The sequence below is a fragment of the Elephantulus edwardii genome, unplaced genomic scaffold (assembly GCF_000299155.1).
Source record: "Elephantulus edwardii isolate Elephantulus edwardi_28Jun2011 unplaced genomic scaffold, EleEdw1.0 scaffold00056, whole genome shotgun sequence".
Lineage (NCBI taxonomy): Eukaryota > Metazoa > Chordata > Mammalia > Macroscelidea > Macroscelididae > Elephantulus > Elephantulus edwardii.
The window spans coordinates 6,940,764-6,957,234 of NW_006399806.1; the positions used below are offsets into that span (position 1 = coordinate 6,940,764).

Sequence of the window (16,471 nt, forward strand, 5' to 3'; positions counted from 1 at the left end):
TTTCATGACTACACAAAATCTCTAGAGTCCATGAGAATTTGAAATTATTTCCTGCATTTTCACTTTTGGATCAGGATTCTTCTTTAGATTCTTGGACCAAAATGCTCACTATTGATAGCTGCCCCCGGCAGTTCTGATCTCATGACAAAGGAAGCAGTTGTTCCAGGAGGACACATTCTATTTCTGACTCTCCTTTTTTGGTCTATCTCTGAAGACCTGATCTTTTTACCTTTACTGGACTTGTCAACTTTCTCTCAGTAAACACACAAATATGCATTATCTCATCCTCTTCATAAATATGAAAGTCATTTTCTAGAGATTCTCTTGTGCAAATTGAGAAAGTCAAGGGAAATTGCTGATGAAGTTTGTGTCATTTTCACATTGAATTTTGGTGAATGTTCTTTATGTCATTCAAATACGTAAAAGGAACTGCACTCAGATGTACATAAACATGAGTCACCAAATACACATCATGATCTTAGGCATTGTCATTCTATATAAGTCCTGTCACTAGAAAGTAGAGAGAAAAGGGCAATAAAGAGAGAAGGTGGCTTCTTTTAGCAAAGACAATGAGTATGAAGAATCTTATGATCTGTGTGCTATTATGTCTACCAGCTTGCTTGGCTTACCCACTGGACAAGACAGTGAAGGAAGAACCAAATGCCGACTTTGTCCAGGTAATTAATGATAGAAACTATGACAACTATGACCAGCCCAAGCGCAGAAGTAAATGTGCTCATTTGACTTTCCAACACAAAGTAGAGTGTTTTGAGTTTAGAACTTATTGTGTTGGGGTGACTTAAGATCAGATAATAAATAGTAAAGTCCTAGAAGTCAGAAGTTTTTTATCTTAGCAGAGAAGGATAAAGAAATTGAGGAAGAAGATAAAATTTCTCAAGATGATTATAAAATCACCTAGCAACAATGACACCACCAACAAGATAAAATAATGAAAATAGAAGTCTTAATGAAATATCGGATATAGTGTGCTATTTACTTTTATTTCAATGATAGAATAATTAAAGCATAATATGAACTTGGAGCAAATTTAGACAGCTATATAATTACTTGAAATCTATGTTTTTTATTCTATTAGAAATACCTTGAAAATTATTATAATCTTGGAAATGATACAAAACAATCTGTGAGAAGAAATGACAGCAATGCTGTGGTTAAAAAAATTCAGGAAATGCAAAAATCTCCTGGGTTGAAGGTGATGAAGAAGCAGGACTTTGATGTCCTAAAAGGGAGGTTTAGACCCATATGTGCAGACACCATTGCTGGTCACTACTCTAGATTTCCTGGCTCACCCAAGTGGAAGAAAAGTAACATTACTTACAGGTAATGGCTCCACAGATGTCCTTACATAAGGTGAAATCATTAAAGTTACTGTCACAAAAGAACATGTTCTCTCTTTTTTTTTTACAGAATTGTGAACTATATACCGCAACTCTCAATAGAAGCTACTGATTCCGCCATTGAGAAAGCTTTGAAACTCTGGGAAGAGGTGACTCCTCTCACGTTCACCAGGCTTTATGATGGAGAGGCTGACATAATGATGTATTTTATCAGGAGAGGTAAAAAAAGTAACAAAAATTGAAATAATTTAAAAAATATAAGTACACATTTATCAGATGTTATTCTAATATAAAATAGCAAAAAGAAATTCTAATTACTTGTCTTTCCAATATAAAAAAAAAAACGCCTGTTAGATCATATAGAAATTGCGTATTTTGGTGGGTCTTCAATTGCTGTGGCCTTTCCACCTGGACCAGGAATAAATGGAGACATTCATTTTTATGATGATGAACCATGGACAGAGGATTATTCAGGTGAGTCATAAATCTCTCAGGTTAATTTCAGAAATAATCCTCAGCTCTTTCTAGAAAGAATTTAAAAATGAGTAGGAAAGGAAATGTCTTAAGTAATTGATACTTATGATTTGAGTGCAAACCTGAAGAACCCTTTATTCCAATACTTGTTTAAATAAATTCTATTACTAATTTTATTAAGACTCTTTAAAATATAAAGAAAAGTTGAATCCAGCGATCTTTATGTTTCCAAAAACAGTTATGAGTCATGTGTCTATTTGACGTGTACATCAAATTATACCTACTACAGAGAGATTTTGCCTACCAATAATTATTTCAGTTTGATGAAGATCAGATCGAACAATTTGGGTTAAGTCTATTGGAAATAGCAGTTTTGTAGCTAAGAGTTTGAACAATAGTCTGAATTCTTACTGGCCGATGAGTCACTGCCGAACTGTTGGTCTCTATGCATCTGGAGCATAAGAGGGGATAAAAAAAAAAGGCAATCAAAGACTCAAAGCAGAATCCAGTCTACAAAACAAACAGTGTACACAAGCCATAGCCTTATATATTCTGAGATGAGCTAGTTGGTGCTGATTACCACTGCTGACTGCTGTAGATAGGACCACAATTGACGGAGCATGAGAGAATGAGAGGAGGGTGTGGAACAGAACTTTAAATCCCTAAAAACAGATAAGTAGACTTACTGGCTTGTTCAGTGTGGGACTGCCTGAAATTATTGTCTTGAGATATTCTTCAAATCTTGAACTAAAATCAACTCCCGAGATCATCTGATAGACAACAGGTTATCGTTGTGATGCACCATTGAGTCAGAACTGACCCGTACCTGACCCTCCAGCAGACTTTCAGAGACAGAAAATCACAAGGGAAGAGATTGTCCATACTTCTGCAGAGCAGCTGGTGCGTTGGAACTATGTGCCTTTGAGATTGCAGTATAGCTCAATCATAGCTTTAGGCCACCAATTGTCCTAAAATAATTACCTATATGACTAAGGAAAACTCTGGTGGCAAGAAGCTGTGTTGCAATATTAAAGGCACGTGATTTAACCACCAGTTTCTCTGAGGGGGAAGGATGGGCAACCTCTTCCTGTGCCATTAACTGTCCCTGAAAACCCATCAAAAGGTCAGCTACAGGTCAATACCAATTATATGGTGCACAATACTAATGTATGAATGAAATGGTCAACAATTAATTTAAAATACAGGAGGCTGTAATGATACAGAAAAGCTGGGTTTATGGAAATTAAACAACCATATTGGAAATAATGAGAATGAGAATGTTTGTACATTGTTGAGATTGTAACCATTGTCACTACACAATTTGGGTAGAATTTGCTGAATAGGAACTAGAATGCTGTGGTACCCTTTATGAAAAGCAGGGAAGAATATTGTCTTTAAAAAAACAGTTTGAGGAATAACTCAAATATTGTATGAGTAATGTCAGTTGAACTCATCATGAGTTGTTGTTGTGGTTAGGTGCCGTCGAGTCGAGTATAACTGATAGTGACCCCACGAACAACAGATTTTAATCCTTTCCTATTATCTGCATTGCTCACCCTTCCTGACCACTAGGGTCCATTGCAACAGTCACTGTCAATCCATCTCTTTGAGAGTCGTTTCTTTGCAAACTCCCTACTCTTCTGAGTATTATGTCCCTATCCAAGGAATTTTCCCTCCTAGTAACATACCCATAGTATGTGAGGTGAAACTTTATCACCTTTGCCTCCGAAGAGCACTTTGGCTGCACCTTCTCCAAGACATATTTGTTTGTTATGTTAACAGTCAATAGGATCTTCACTTATCTTCTTCAACATCACAGCTCAAAGGCATGAATTTTCTTCTGTCATACTTATTCATTGTTCAGCTTCCTGGTGCATAGCAAGTTACAGAAAGACAATGGCCTGAATCAGATGAATCTTTGTTCTCAAAGTGACATCATCGCTCTGTAATAATTTGGAGAGGTCCCTAACTGTAGATACTCCCAGTACAATACATCTCCTGATTTCCTGCCTGCCAAGGGTATTGATTATGGATCCAAGTTAAATAAAGTTATTGACAGTTGCAAATTTTCTCCATATATTGATGGAGCCTAACAACAACAGCGACATCATGATGTTTCCTTTTAATTCAGTGGTAAGAATCTTTCTTTTCTTCACATTGAGATGCAATCCATATTCAAGGCTGCATTTCTTGATCTTCTGCAACAAGTGCTTCAAACCTTCCTCACTTTCAGCAAGCAACTTTGTGTCATCTGCATAATGCAGGATGATTCTAACTCCAAACCTGATGCCACATTCCTCTTCACAGAGTCCGGCTTCTCAGATACTTTGCTCAGGATGTAGGTTGAATATGGAGAGAGACTAAATCCCTGACACACTCCCTTTCTAAATTTAAACCATGTACTGCTCTTTGCTCTGTTCAAAAAACAGTCTCCTGATCTAAATATAAATTTCACATGAGCACAGTTAAGTGCTCTGGGAATCTCATTCTTCTCAATGTTAGCCAGAACTTACTGTGATCCACACAAAGGCCTTTGCATAGTCAACAAAACATATATAAACATTCTTCTGGTACTCTTTACTTTCAGCCAGAATCCATCTTATGTCATCAATGATATTTCTGGTGCCACTGCCTATTAAAAATCCTGCTTGAACTTCTGGCAATTCCCTATCTATGTACTATTCTAGCCATCTTTGAATGATCTTCAGCAGGAATTTGCCTGCATATGATATTAATGGTATTGCTCAATAGTTTATATGTTCTGTTGGATCGCTTTTTGGGGGGAATGGGATCAAATATGGACCTCTTCCAATTGTTATCCAGACCACTTTCTTCCAAATTTCCTGGCATAGACTGGTGAGTGAATTCAAGTCTGCATCTGTTAATTGAAACAAGTCAATTCATATCCTATCTATTCCCAGGGCTTTATTTTTTTATTTTACTACTAGTTTATTTACAAAATTCAAATACAAATTTGAACAAATTATTTCAATTTTTTCCCCCAACCCATCAAATTGTACAACCCAAGGATTAATTCTCCCTTCCCCCTGCACCTCCATATCCCTCTGCTTCCAGCCTTTCCCACCCCTCCTGAATCCTTATACTCATGCTAAAATAATGGTTTTATACAATATTTATTCTTAATGGACTGAGTTAGTTCACTCAGCATAATGATATCCAGTCCCTCCCAAGTTAGGTAATAATTGACAAAGTTATTGCTCCTGCGTGCTGCACAGTATCCCATTGTGTGAATGTACCATAATTTCTCAATCTATTCATTTGTGGTTGGACATTTGGCCTGCTTCCATGTTCTTGCAGTGGTGAATAATGCTGCGATGGACAGTGGTGTACAAATCTCAGTTTGTGCATCAGTTCTCATATTCTCAGGATATATTCCAAGTAGTGGAATAGCTGGGCCATATGGAATTTCTATATTCAGCTTTTTGAGGAAAAGTCAAACTGCCTTCCAGAATGGTTCTACCATTTTACAATCTCACCAATGTATGAGTTCCTTTCTTGCCACATTCTCTCCAACATCTATTCTTGCTGCCCTGTTAAACTTTGCTACTGTTACTGGAGTGAGACGGTACCTCATTGTGATTTTTATTTGCATCTCTCTTATTGCCAGGACCTTATTTTTTAACAATGCCTTCAATGCAGCTTCCACTTCCTTCTTCATTACCATTGGCTCCTATTCATATGGTACTTCTTGAAATGTTTTATTGTTAGTCACTTCTTGTTTGTGTTTTGCCTCCATTTTCTTTTGATGCTCAATATTGTGACTCAAAGAGTAAATTTGTTTCCCTGCTCTCTCAGCATGAGAAATGTAGAGTGAGTTCTACCTTTTTATTCTCCATTTCGAGCTCTCTGCACATTTTGTTATAATACTTATAAATCTTAACAATAGGTTAGAAGCATTTCACACCAATGATTGAAGATCAGATGAGTTGTGAGATATTATCAAGAATATCATCCAGAAGAGAGCAAAAGATTGTTACAAAGACAGAGGAGAAAGAAAAAACTGAAAATGGATGTCAGAAGAGACTTTGAAAATTGCACTAGGGCATTGAGAAACCAGAACAAAAGGAAATCATTCTGAATTAAAGAGCTGAATAGATAATTTCAAAGGCAGCCTGAGAAGACAAAGCAAATTGTTATAATGGAATGTGCAGAGAATAGGAACTGAAATTGTCATGAGTACATAGTAACAATCTACATTATGCAGATGACACAACCCTGCTTGCTGAAACTGAAGAGGACCTGAGAAGAACTTGCTGCAGAAGGTCAAGGACTGCACCCTTCAACGTGAACTGAAGCTCAACAACAACAAAAAAACAAAGATTCTTACCACTGGGCCAATTGGAAGCATCATGCTCGTGAAGAGACTGACAATGTTAACAGCTTTAGTTTGCTTGGCACTTTTGTTACCAGCAGCCAGAAAATTAAAAGATGTGTTTTGCTGGGAAGGTCTGCTGTTAGAGACCTCTCCAAAGCACTGAAAAAAATTATGTCAGTCTGCAGACTAATGTGCACCTGATTGAGGCCATAGTTTTTTCCAATTACTTGTTATACATCAGAAAGCTGGACAATGACCAGGATTGATGCCTTTGAGCCTATGGTACTGAATATGAGTACCGAATATACGATGGACTGCTAGGAGTACAAAAAGGTTCGTCCTGGAGAGGGTGAAGCCAGGCTGTTCCTTGGAGGAAAGGATTCTGAAGCTTCATCTGATGTACTTTAGACATGCTGCAAGACAGGACCAGTCCTTGTAAAGGGATGTCATGCTTGGGAGTGTACAGGGACAATGCAGGAGAGGAAGATCCTCGATGAGATTAATTGATTCAGTGACTGGAGTGATGACGGTAGATATGTCAGAGACAATAAGATTAGCACAGGATAGAGCATAGGGTCACTATGAGTAGCAGGTGACTCGACGGCACGTAGAAACAACATATTAATAAACTTGAAAAATTTTCAACTTATTAGAGATAAAGAAGAGTTATATTTATTGACATTCTATTCATCTTCTTCTTGTTGACTGCCATCGAGTCAAGTACGACTCATAGTAACCCTATGAACAAAACACCTGAAGGCTTTCTGTAATTATCGTCATTTCTCAAAGTTCATAGAGTTTCCAGAGGCACGTTGTTTAGGAAGTGGATGCCACTCCTGCTTCCAATGAGACTTAGTCTCTCCAAATAAGTATCTTTTGGAAACTATGTTTATCACTGTCAATACAGGAAGAGTTACCTGACTTTCAGGATCAAGGAGAGGAGTTGGGAGGGATATGGTGAAAATATGTCTTAGACATTTTTTTCAAGTCCAGCCTGAAAACATATTTCTATGAAAGATGTATGCCAATCAGTGAGTCACTTCACAAGTAAGAAGTCACTGTAATTCCAGAGGTGGCCTTTTAAGCTGGCATGCATTATGTACCTGCATTGAAGAGTTGAATAGCTGAATGTTTATTATTCTTCACATAGGGATCAATTTTCTTTTGGTGGCTGCTCATGAAATTGGCCATTCCCTGGGTCTCTTTCATTCGAATGACCCTGAAGCTTTGATGTACATGTTCTACAAGGATCCCACAGAACAATACCAGGTGCACCTTTCTCAAGATGACGTGAATGGCATTCAATCTATCTATGGTGAGTGATATTGCAAAAGATAAGGTGTGTAATGCTACCAGAACACATAACAATGGTGATCTTAAGCATTAATTGTGGAAACTTGAAACACTACCTGAAATTTCAAATGCTTTATAAGCATAGCAATTAACACAGAATCCAATTTTTTCCAAAATTTATATTCTTAAATCTCTTCTCTTTAGGACCTCCATCTTCCTCCTCTGATAAAATCGCAGTGCCCAAGGAATTCATTTCTACACAATCTGAGCCACTAGTGAGGTGCGACCCTGAATTGTCATTTGATGCTATCACTACGATCAGAGGGGAAACTCTTTTCTTTAAAGACAGGTGAGACTGGAAAATTGGGATTATTTTCCCTTATTTATTCTGTGGAGAGGTGTAATGTTAATCCAAAAGCCATGGCTCTTTGGCAGTTTGAATTCACCAGCGGCTCCCAGGGTGAAAGATAGCCAATTTCTTCTGTTGCAATTGACATCTTTGGAAACCCAATTGGACACTTAGCTATGAGTCGGTTCTGACTCAACAACAATGAACTTCTTTTTTTAGCTAAAATGCTTGGGGGTGGGGGGAGGGTAAGTCCATAAAGATGGGATATTTTATCTACTTGGTTCACTTACATGTTCTCCAAACTGGAATAGACCTAGCACACGGAATAGATGACTTGAATAATGATGAATTTCTTTAAAAAAAGCATTAAGCGCTCATATGAGTAAGTTGGTCTCCACTTTGGCTACTAAATGCAACTATGTAAATTTTTAAATTTTTTATATTTGCTTAGGACAAAACATAAGAACAGAAGCCAAAAATAGCTAAAAGACAAATCTCTTTGCATCTCTGGTATAATTTCCCCATATAGTAAATGAGCAACTACAGCTACAATTTCCTTTGTACTTTTCCATTGATGTTTAATTCACATACAAACATAAATAAGGGGTTTTTATTTTTCTTTTTTGCAATGTATGAATGACTACATCATATATATATTGATACAGGTTTTAGGATCTAAACAAAGTTAAATATTTGTTTTTGTTGTTGTGATGTGCCGTCCAGTCGCCTGTGACTCATAGCAACCCTATGCACAACAGCCCTAAACCCTGCTCTATCCTTTGTGAATCTCACTGTCTCTGACACACCTACACCGATTACCCCAGTCATTGAATCAATCCACCTCAGAGAGTGTCTTCCTCTCCTGCGTTTTCCCTCCACCCTTCTCCAAGGACTGGTCCCTCCTTGCAACATGTCTAAAGTATGTCATACGAAGCTTCAGAATCCTTGCCTCCAAGGAGCAGCCTGGTTTAACCCTCTCTAGGATAAACCTGTTCATTTTCTTAGGAGTCCATGGTATATTCAATACTCTTCTCTAACACCATATCTCAAAGGCAGCAATCCTCTTTCTATTCTCCCTAGTCATTGCCCAGCTCTCTGATGCATAGCAAGTGATTGCAAAGACCATGGCCTGTATCAGGTACACGTTAGTTAGTCTCCAGAGTAACACAATTGCTCTTCTGTAAAAAAAGTCCTACCATATATCCCAGAGTCCTAGAATCCAAGGCAGTGGATAGAAAGTGATAAGGAAAAGAATAGGCTCTGCTCCCCATCCTTACATATATCTAACGGAGAATGACATCTTCAATTAATTTTAATGTATTACAGATATTTTTGGCGAAAAACTTACATGCATCATATACCTATATTATATTCTACTTCCTTATTTTGGCCCACTCTTCCATCAAAGTTGGATGCTGCATATGAAGCCGAGACCATGGATACTGTCTTTATATTTAAAGGTGAATATTATATAAGAATTTAAGTTTTTAAAAGAAATATTGTTGCAAAAATTTCATCAGGACATGAATTTTTTTCTGTAGTGTTGAATGTTTCATGATTTTTTCATAAATCTTATTAACAAATGATCTACTGCTACTACTTAAATTACTTGTCTACATAGAACATTATTTGCTTTATTTAAATATATTCCAAGGAACTTAAATAACAAAGGAAAATGTATATTCATCAGTAGAAAAGCCTCAATTCAAAAAAATATATCATTTATCTATAGTTACAAGGCTATTTCAAAGAAAATTCTAAAAGAGTTTTACTTGGAACTTAGCAAATGGTTCTATTCTTTTTTTCTGGAATAACAAAGGGACTGGATAAGGATAAAAGGCAAACACACACTTTGTTACTTATCAGAGCTCTTGGGGCCCACTAGGTAAAGAGTTGTGCTACACAGTAACCCAGTTTATTTTTGAAGGATCAAAATATTTTTATTTGAAGGTAAGCATTATAAAGCTTTTATTGTTGTGTGCTTCTAAACCAAAACTGACCCATAGATGACCCTCTAGTGGGTTTTCAAATGCTCTTAATTGCAAGTGAGGAGACTATGTATCCTTCTTTGTGGATGAACTGGTGGGTTCAAACTTAGTGCCTTTGAAGTTTCTTGCTAGATAGTTAATATTATCACAGCAACCAAAACCTTACTGTCATGGAGTTGCTTCATCCTTATCGTAATCCTATAGGATAGAGCAGAACTTGTTGTTAGGTGTTGTTGAGTCAAGTATGACTCATAGCGATCCTATAAACAACATATCTGAACCTTGACCTATCTATCCTTGCGATCCTCACACTTCCTGACACAAGAGCACATTGCAGAAGTCATCAATCCAATTGGTTGAAGGTCATCCTCTCCTTTGCTCATCTTTCATCCTTCCAAGCATCAGTCTCTCTCTAAGGAAGAGCTCCTCCTAGAAACATGCCTGGTGTAGTGTCATCCCTTCAAAAAGCACTCCAACTGCACCTTCTCCAAGATATTATATATAATTTGTAATATTATATAATTTAGAATATTATTAAGAATATATAATATATTTTAAGAACATATATATAATTTATAATATATTTTAAGAATATATGATATATAATTTATAATACATTTTCTATATAATTTATAATAAATTATATATAATCTTGGAGAAGTTACAGTTGGAGTGCTGTTTTGGAGACAAAGGTGATGAGACTTCTTCTCTTTCTCTCTCACCCTTATTATACCACTCACTCAATAAATCCATCTTATTGAGCTTATTCCTCTCCTGCACTGTCTCTCCACCCTCCCAAGCATGATGTCTCTCTCAAAGGACCAGTCCCTCCTTGCAACATGTCCAAAGTATGTCAGATGAAGCCTCAGAATCTTTGCCTCCAAGGAACAGCCTGGTTTAACATTCTCCAGGATGAAACTGTTCATTTTCTTAGCAGTCCATGTCATTCAATACTCTTCTCCAACATCATAGCCCAACTGCATCAATTCTCCTTCTATCATCCCTAGTCTTTGTCCAGTTCTCTGCCATATAACAAGTAAATGCAAAGACCATGACCTGTATCAGGTGTACCTTAGTCTCCAGACTGACAGTGTTGCTCTTCAGGATTTGGAGAGGTCTGTGACAGCAGACTTTATTATTTACTATGTGTGTACCATCAAATCAGATCTGATTGATACAGGAGAAGATTGCCCCCCCTTCTCCAGCACAGCATCTGGTGGATTCAAACCATGTACCTCTGGGATTGAAGTGCAGCTTCTTGCCACTAGGCCACGACAGCAGACTTTAACAGTGCAACATGTCCTGGCTGCTGGTGCCAAGAAAGTTGGTTGTGGAGCCAAGCAAGCTAAAGCTGTAAACAATCTCAATCTTCACCATCTATCATGATGCTAACAGCAGTGAGAATCTTTGTTTTCTTGATATTGAGCTTCAATCCATATTGAATGCTACAGTCCTTGACCTTCTGCAGCAAGTACTTCAGGTCCTCCTCATTTTCAGCAAGCAAATTTGTGTCATCTGCATAACGAAGATGCCACATTTCTCCTCGTAAAAGTCCAGCTTCCCAGATAACTTGTTCTGCATATAGATTGAAAAAGTATGGATAGGACAAAATCCTGGTGTACACCTTTACAATTTTGAACCACTTAGTGTTCCTTGCTCTGTTCTGACTACTGCCACATTAGCATGATCAAGTGTTCTAGGATTCCTATTTTCCTCAGAGTTAGCCACAGTTTGTTGTGGTACACACAGTCAAATGCCTTTGCATAATTAGTGAAACACAGATAGACACTCCTCTGTTATTTTCAGCTTTCAGCCAACATGCATCTAATATTAGCTACAATATCCCTAGTATCATGACCCCTTCTAAATCCAGCCTGCACTTCTGGAAGTTCTCTGTTGATGTGCTCTTCCAGTCATTTTAGGATAATCATCAGCAGATATTACTTGCATGTGATATTAATTATATTGTTTGATAATTTCCACACTCTGTCGGATCACCTTTCTTTGGAATGGGAACAAATATATATCTCTTCCAGTCAGTTGGCCAATTGATTGTCCTCCAGATTTCTTGGCACAACTTGGTGAGCACATCTAGGGCAGCATCTGTTAGTTGAAATAGATATATAAATTCTTTTGGCAGTCCGTGGCATAGTCGGTGCTCTTCTCCAACCCTACACCCTGAAAGCACCAATTCTTCTACTGTCATCCCTATTCATTGTCTTGCTCTCAGATGCATAGGAAGCTATCATAAAGACCATGGCCTGAATCAGACATACCTTAGTCCTCAAACTGACATCATTGCTCCTCAAAAATTTGGAGAGGTACCTAACTGCAGATTTTTCTTGACTGCTGGTACAAAGTGTATTTGTTAATTGTGCATGCAAGTAAGATGAAGTTGTTGACAGTTTCACTCTCTTCTCCATCCATCATGGCATTGTCTATCAGTCAGGTGGTAAGAATCTTTGATTTCTTAACATTGAGAAGCAATCCGTATTGAAGGCAGTATTTCTTCATCTTCTGCAACAAGTGCTTCAAGTCCTCCCTAATTTCAGCAAGCAAAGTTGTGTCATCTGCATAATGCAGATTATTGATGAGTTTCCCTCCAATTCTGAAGCCACATTCCTCTGCATAGTTTCTAGCTTCTAAAATAATTTATTCAGCCTACAGATTGAAAAGGTATGGCACACTCCCTGCCCCACTTCTGTCTTAATTTTGAACCCTATAGTGTTCTCCTGCTCTGTTGGAGCAACAGCCTCCTGGTCTAGGTATAGATTTCTCATGAGCATCATTAAGTGCTCTGGGATTCCCATTCTTCACAATGTCAGGCACAACTTGTTATGATCCACATGGTCAAAGGCCTTTGCCTTGTCAATAAAACCCAAATAGACGGTTTTTCTGATATTCTTTACTTTCAGCCAGAGTCCATCTGACTTCAGCAAGGATATCTCTGGTGCCACTGCCTCTTCTAAATCCTGCTTGAAATTCTGGAAGTTCCCAATGTATGTACTATTCTAGCCACCTTTTAATGATCTTCAGGAGGATTTTGCTTGCATGTGATAGTAGTTTTATTGAACAACTTCCAAAGTTTGTTTGGTTACATTTCTTGGGAATGAGAACAAATATGGACCTCTTCCAATTCATTGTCCAGAGAGCTGTCCTCCAAATTTCCTGGCATAGACATATCCAGGTTTGTATCCCACCAATTACTGGGGCATTATTTTTTGCCAATGCCTTCAATGCAGCTTCAACCGCCTCTTTCATTACCATTGGCTTCTATTTATGTGGTTCTTTCTGGAATTTTTCATTATCAATCAGTTATTTTTGGTACAGTGTCTCTGTGTATTCCCTTCATCTTCTTTTGATGCTTTCTGAATCATTCAATATATTGCCTATAGCATCTTTCAATATTGCAACATGAGCTTTAAGTTTGTTTTTCAGTTTTCTCAGCTTGAGAAATGCAGAGTGAGTTCTTCCCTTTTTATTCTCCAATTTCTGTTCTCTGAATGGAACTACTCTATCTCCAAGAGAGGCCTAGTGGCAAGAAGCTGCACTGCAATCTCAAAGGCAGGTGGTTCAAAGCCACCAGTTGCTCTGAGGGAGAAGGATGGACAATTTCCTCCCATGCACTTGACTGCCTCTGAAAACCCACTGGAGGGTCAGTTATGGGTCAGTTCCAACTCTATAGTAAACAACAAAAATGAAAACAACCATCTTCGTGGAAGCAGATTGACAAATCATGCTCTTAAGAAAGTACTAATAGTTTTGAACCACAAATCTTTCAGTTAGGAGCCCAAAACTTTAAAAATGTTGCAGTCAAACTTGTTCAATATTAGAACAAGTACAGATAAATTGATAAATTACAATTGTTGGAAATTACAGTCAGGAAATCAGAAGACAAATCTTATTAGGGAAATCTAATGAAAGAGGTCAGAGGCCTCTCCAGAATGCTGAAGAAGAAAAATGTCCATCTAGAGATTAAGGTATACCTGATTCAGACCATGGACTTCACTATTACTTGCTATGCATCAGAGACCTGAACAAAGACCAAGGATGACAGAAGAAGAATTGATGCCTTTGAGTTGTGTTGCTGGAGAAGAATATTGAACATACCATGGATGTCAAGAGAACTAATAGGTCTGTTATGGAAAGGATGAAACCAAGCTTCTCCTTGAAGACAAGAATTTTGAGACTTTGTAGCCAGAAGGGGCCTATCTTTGAAGAAGAAAATCAGACTTGGATGGGTCAAGGGACAGCGCAGAAGAGGAAGACCCTGATGAGATGGATTGACACAATTACCAGCGTAATGAGGGTAGGTCTATCGGACACAGTGACATCGGCTCAGAATAGAGAAAGGTTCAGAGCTATTATGTAAATTGTCACTATGAGTCCAAGACTCTCAATGGCATGTAACAACAATAATCGTAATTTCAGTAAAAGTTTAAAATTTAATAGAACTATTTACAAGTCTCTTTTTATAATTATTTTCAATGAACATTTACAGAGATTTTGGATTTCCATTCATTCATTGTTGCACTTTTCTCCCCTCCCCTCCCAACCCCCAGTTCTCTCTTCTCTTTGATAAGTAAAAGAAAAATTCCTTCATTGATATACAATCCCCCTGCGCCCCACCACCTCCACCCCAAGTATACTCCACTCTGCAACCTTCATTCCAGACTCTTATGATAATCATAATGCCCTATAATATATAGCTTTTAAGCTGTTCTCTCCCTCATCTGTTTCAGTGCAGTATATATAATTCCTTCAATTTTTCTCAATCTTACCCAAAGCCTGATATCGGTCTCATTCTAGAGCAGTGGCACTATTCAGTGTTTATCCTTTTGTGACTGAGATATTTCACTCAGCATAATGTCCTTGAGGGTCACCCATTTTGAATAATATTGCATGAGTTCCTTGTTTTTGAATGCAGCATAGTATTCCATTGTGTAAATATACCACAGCTTCTCTACCCATTCATTTGTTATGGGTGCTTAGTTTGTTCCTAACTCCTTGCTTTTGTGAGCAAAGCTTCAATAAACATGGGTGTACATATATTTGCTTGGATGTTGGTTATGGTCTTTTTAGGGAATATTCCCAGTAGTGGAATTGTTGGGTCAAATGATATCTCTATTTTTAACTTTTTGAGAGAGCGCCACACTACTTTCCACAGTGGTTGCACCATTTTACACTTCCACCAACAGTGAATAAGGGCTCCAGTTCCTCCACAACCTCGCCAGTGTTTGTTGCTTGCTGTTCTGGTAAATTTTTCTATTCTGTATACTGGGGTGAGATGATATCTCATAGTTGTCTTGATTTGCATCTCTCTTAGAGTTAGGGATTTTGAACATTTCTTATTGTGCTTGTTGGCCATCTGAATGTCATCCTTGGTGAAGTGTCTGTTCATTTCCTTTGCCCATTTTTTGATTGGATTATTTACCTTTATCTTATTGTGGTGCTCAAGTATTTTATAAATTCTAGATATAAATCCATTATCTAACATGCTATTACCAAATAGTTTTTCCCAGTCTGTGGCTTTGTTTTTTACCCTGGTGGAGAAGTTTTTGGATGTGCATAATGATTTGATTGTTAGAAGGTCCCAATCATTTATTTTCTCTTTTCCTGGTTGTAGATTTTTCAGGATACGTGCAAGACTGTTTATATTGTGGATTAGGACTACTAGAGTCCTTCCAAGCTTTTCTTTAATTAAGTTTATAGTCCTTGGATTTAGTCTAGGTCCATGATCCCCCTTGAGTTGATATTTGTATATGGAGTGAGGTGTTGATCTTCCTTAAGTCTTCTGCAGATAGTTTTCCAGTTTTGCCAACACCATTTGTTAAAAAGACTGCCATTTCCCCACTTAACTGATTTCATCTCCTTTTCAAAAATCAGTTGATCATAAGTAAATGGTCTGATTTCTGGGTTCTCAGTTCTATTCCATTAATCTATATGTCTGTCATTGTATCAGTACCATGCTATCTTAAATACCATGATAGTGTAGTAGGATTTTAAATCAGGGAGTGAGATGCCTCCTACCTTTTTTCTATTTTTAAGGAGTCCTTTGCTTATTTGTGGCTTCTTTCCATTCCAAAAAACTTGAAATTGCCTTTTCCATCTCATTGAAGAATGGGCTTGTTATTTGTATTGGGATTGCATTGAATTTGTAAATTGCCTTTGGTAGTATTGCCATTTTCACAAAAAAAAAAAAAAAAAAAAAAAGGTCTCGCCAGGTCTCTTTTTGTTTCTTGTTGTAATGCTTTGTAATTTTCTTTGAATAGATCCTTTGGGCTTCTGGTTAAATTTACTCCCAAATATTTGATCTTGCGATTAGCTATTGTGAAAGGTATTGTTTTTCTTAGCTCTGGCTCTGTATCGTCATTGTCACTGTAGAGAAATCCAACTGATTTTTGTATGTTGATCTTGTATCCTGCTACTTTGTTGAATTGGTCAACTATGTCCAATAGTTTTCTTGCTCGGTCTTTAGGATTTTCTAATTATACTATCATATCATCTGCTTAGAGAGATAATTTTGCCTTTTGCCTCCTCTTTGTCAATTTGGATACCTCTCATGTCCTTCTCTTGTCTTATTGCTAAGACTTCCTACGACTTATTCCCTAAGACTTCCAATACAATATTTAATAAGAGAGGTGATAACGGGCATCTTTGCCTAGTTCCTGTT

At 37.5% G+C, this 16,471-nt stretch overlaps 1 protein-coding gene across 1 annotated transcript in view; it reads left to right on the forward strand.

Moving 5' to 3' along the window:
• Window positions 1-575: 575 nt before the first annotated feature.
• LOC102869437 (stromelysin-2-like) overlaps window positions 576-16,471 on the forward strand; it is a 25,047-nt gene continuing 9,151 nt past the window's right edge. The window contains exons 1-7 of the mRNA XM_006887304.1: window positions 576-677; window positions 1,097-1,341; window positions 1,429-1,577; window positions 1,713-1,832; window positions 7,319-7,483; window positions 7,666-7,810; window positions 9,137-9,270. Coding sequence (XP_006887366.1) covers window positions 576-677; window positions 1,097-1,341; window positions 1,429-1,577; window positions 1,713-1,832; window positions 7,319-7,483; window positions 7,666-7,810; window positions 9,137-9,270 — 1,060 coding nt within the window. The remainder of the gene's footprint in view (window positions 678-1,096; window positions 1,342-1,428; window positions 1,578-1,712; window positions 1,833-7,318; window positions 7,484-7,665; window positions 7,811-9,136; window positions 9,271-16,471) is intronic.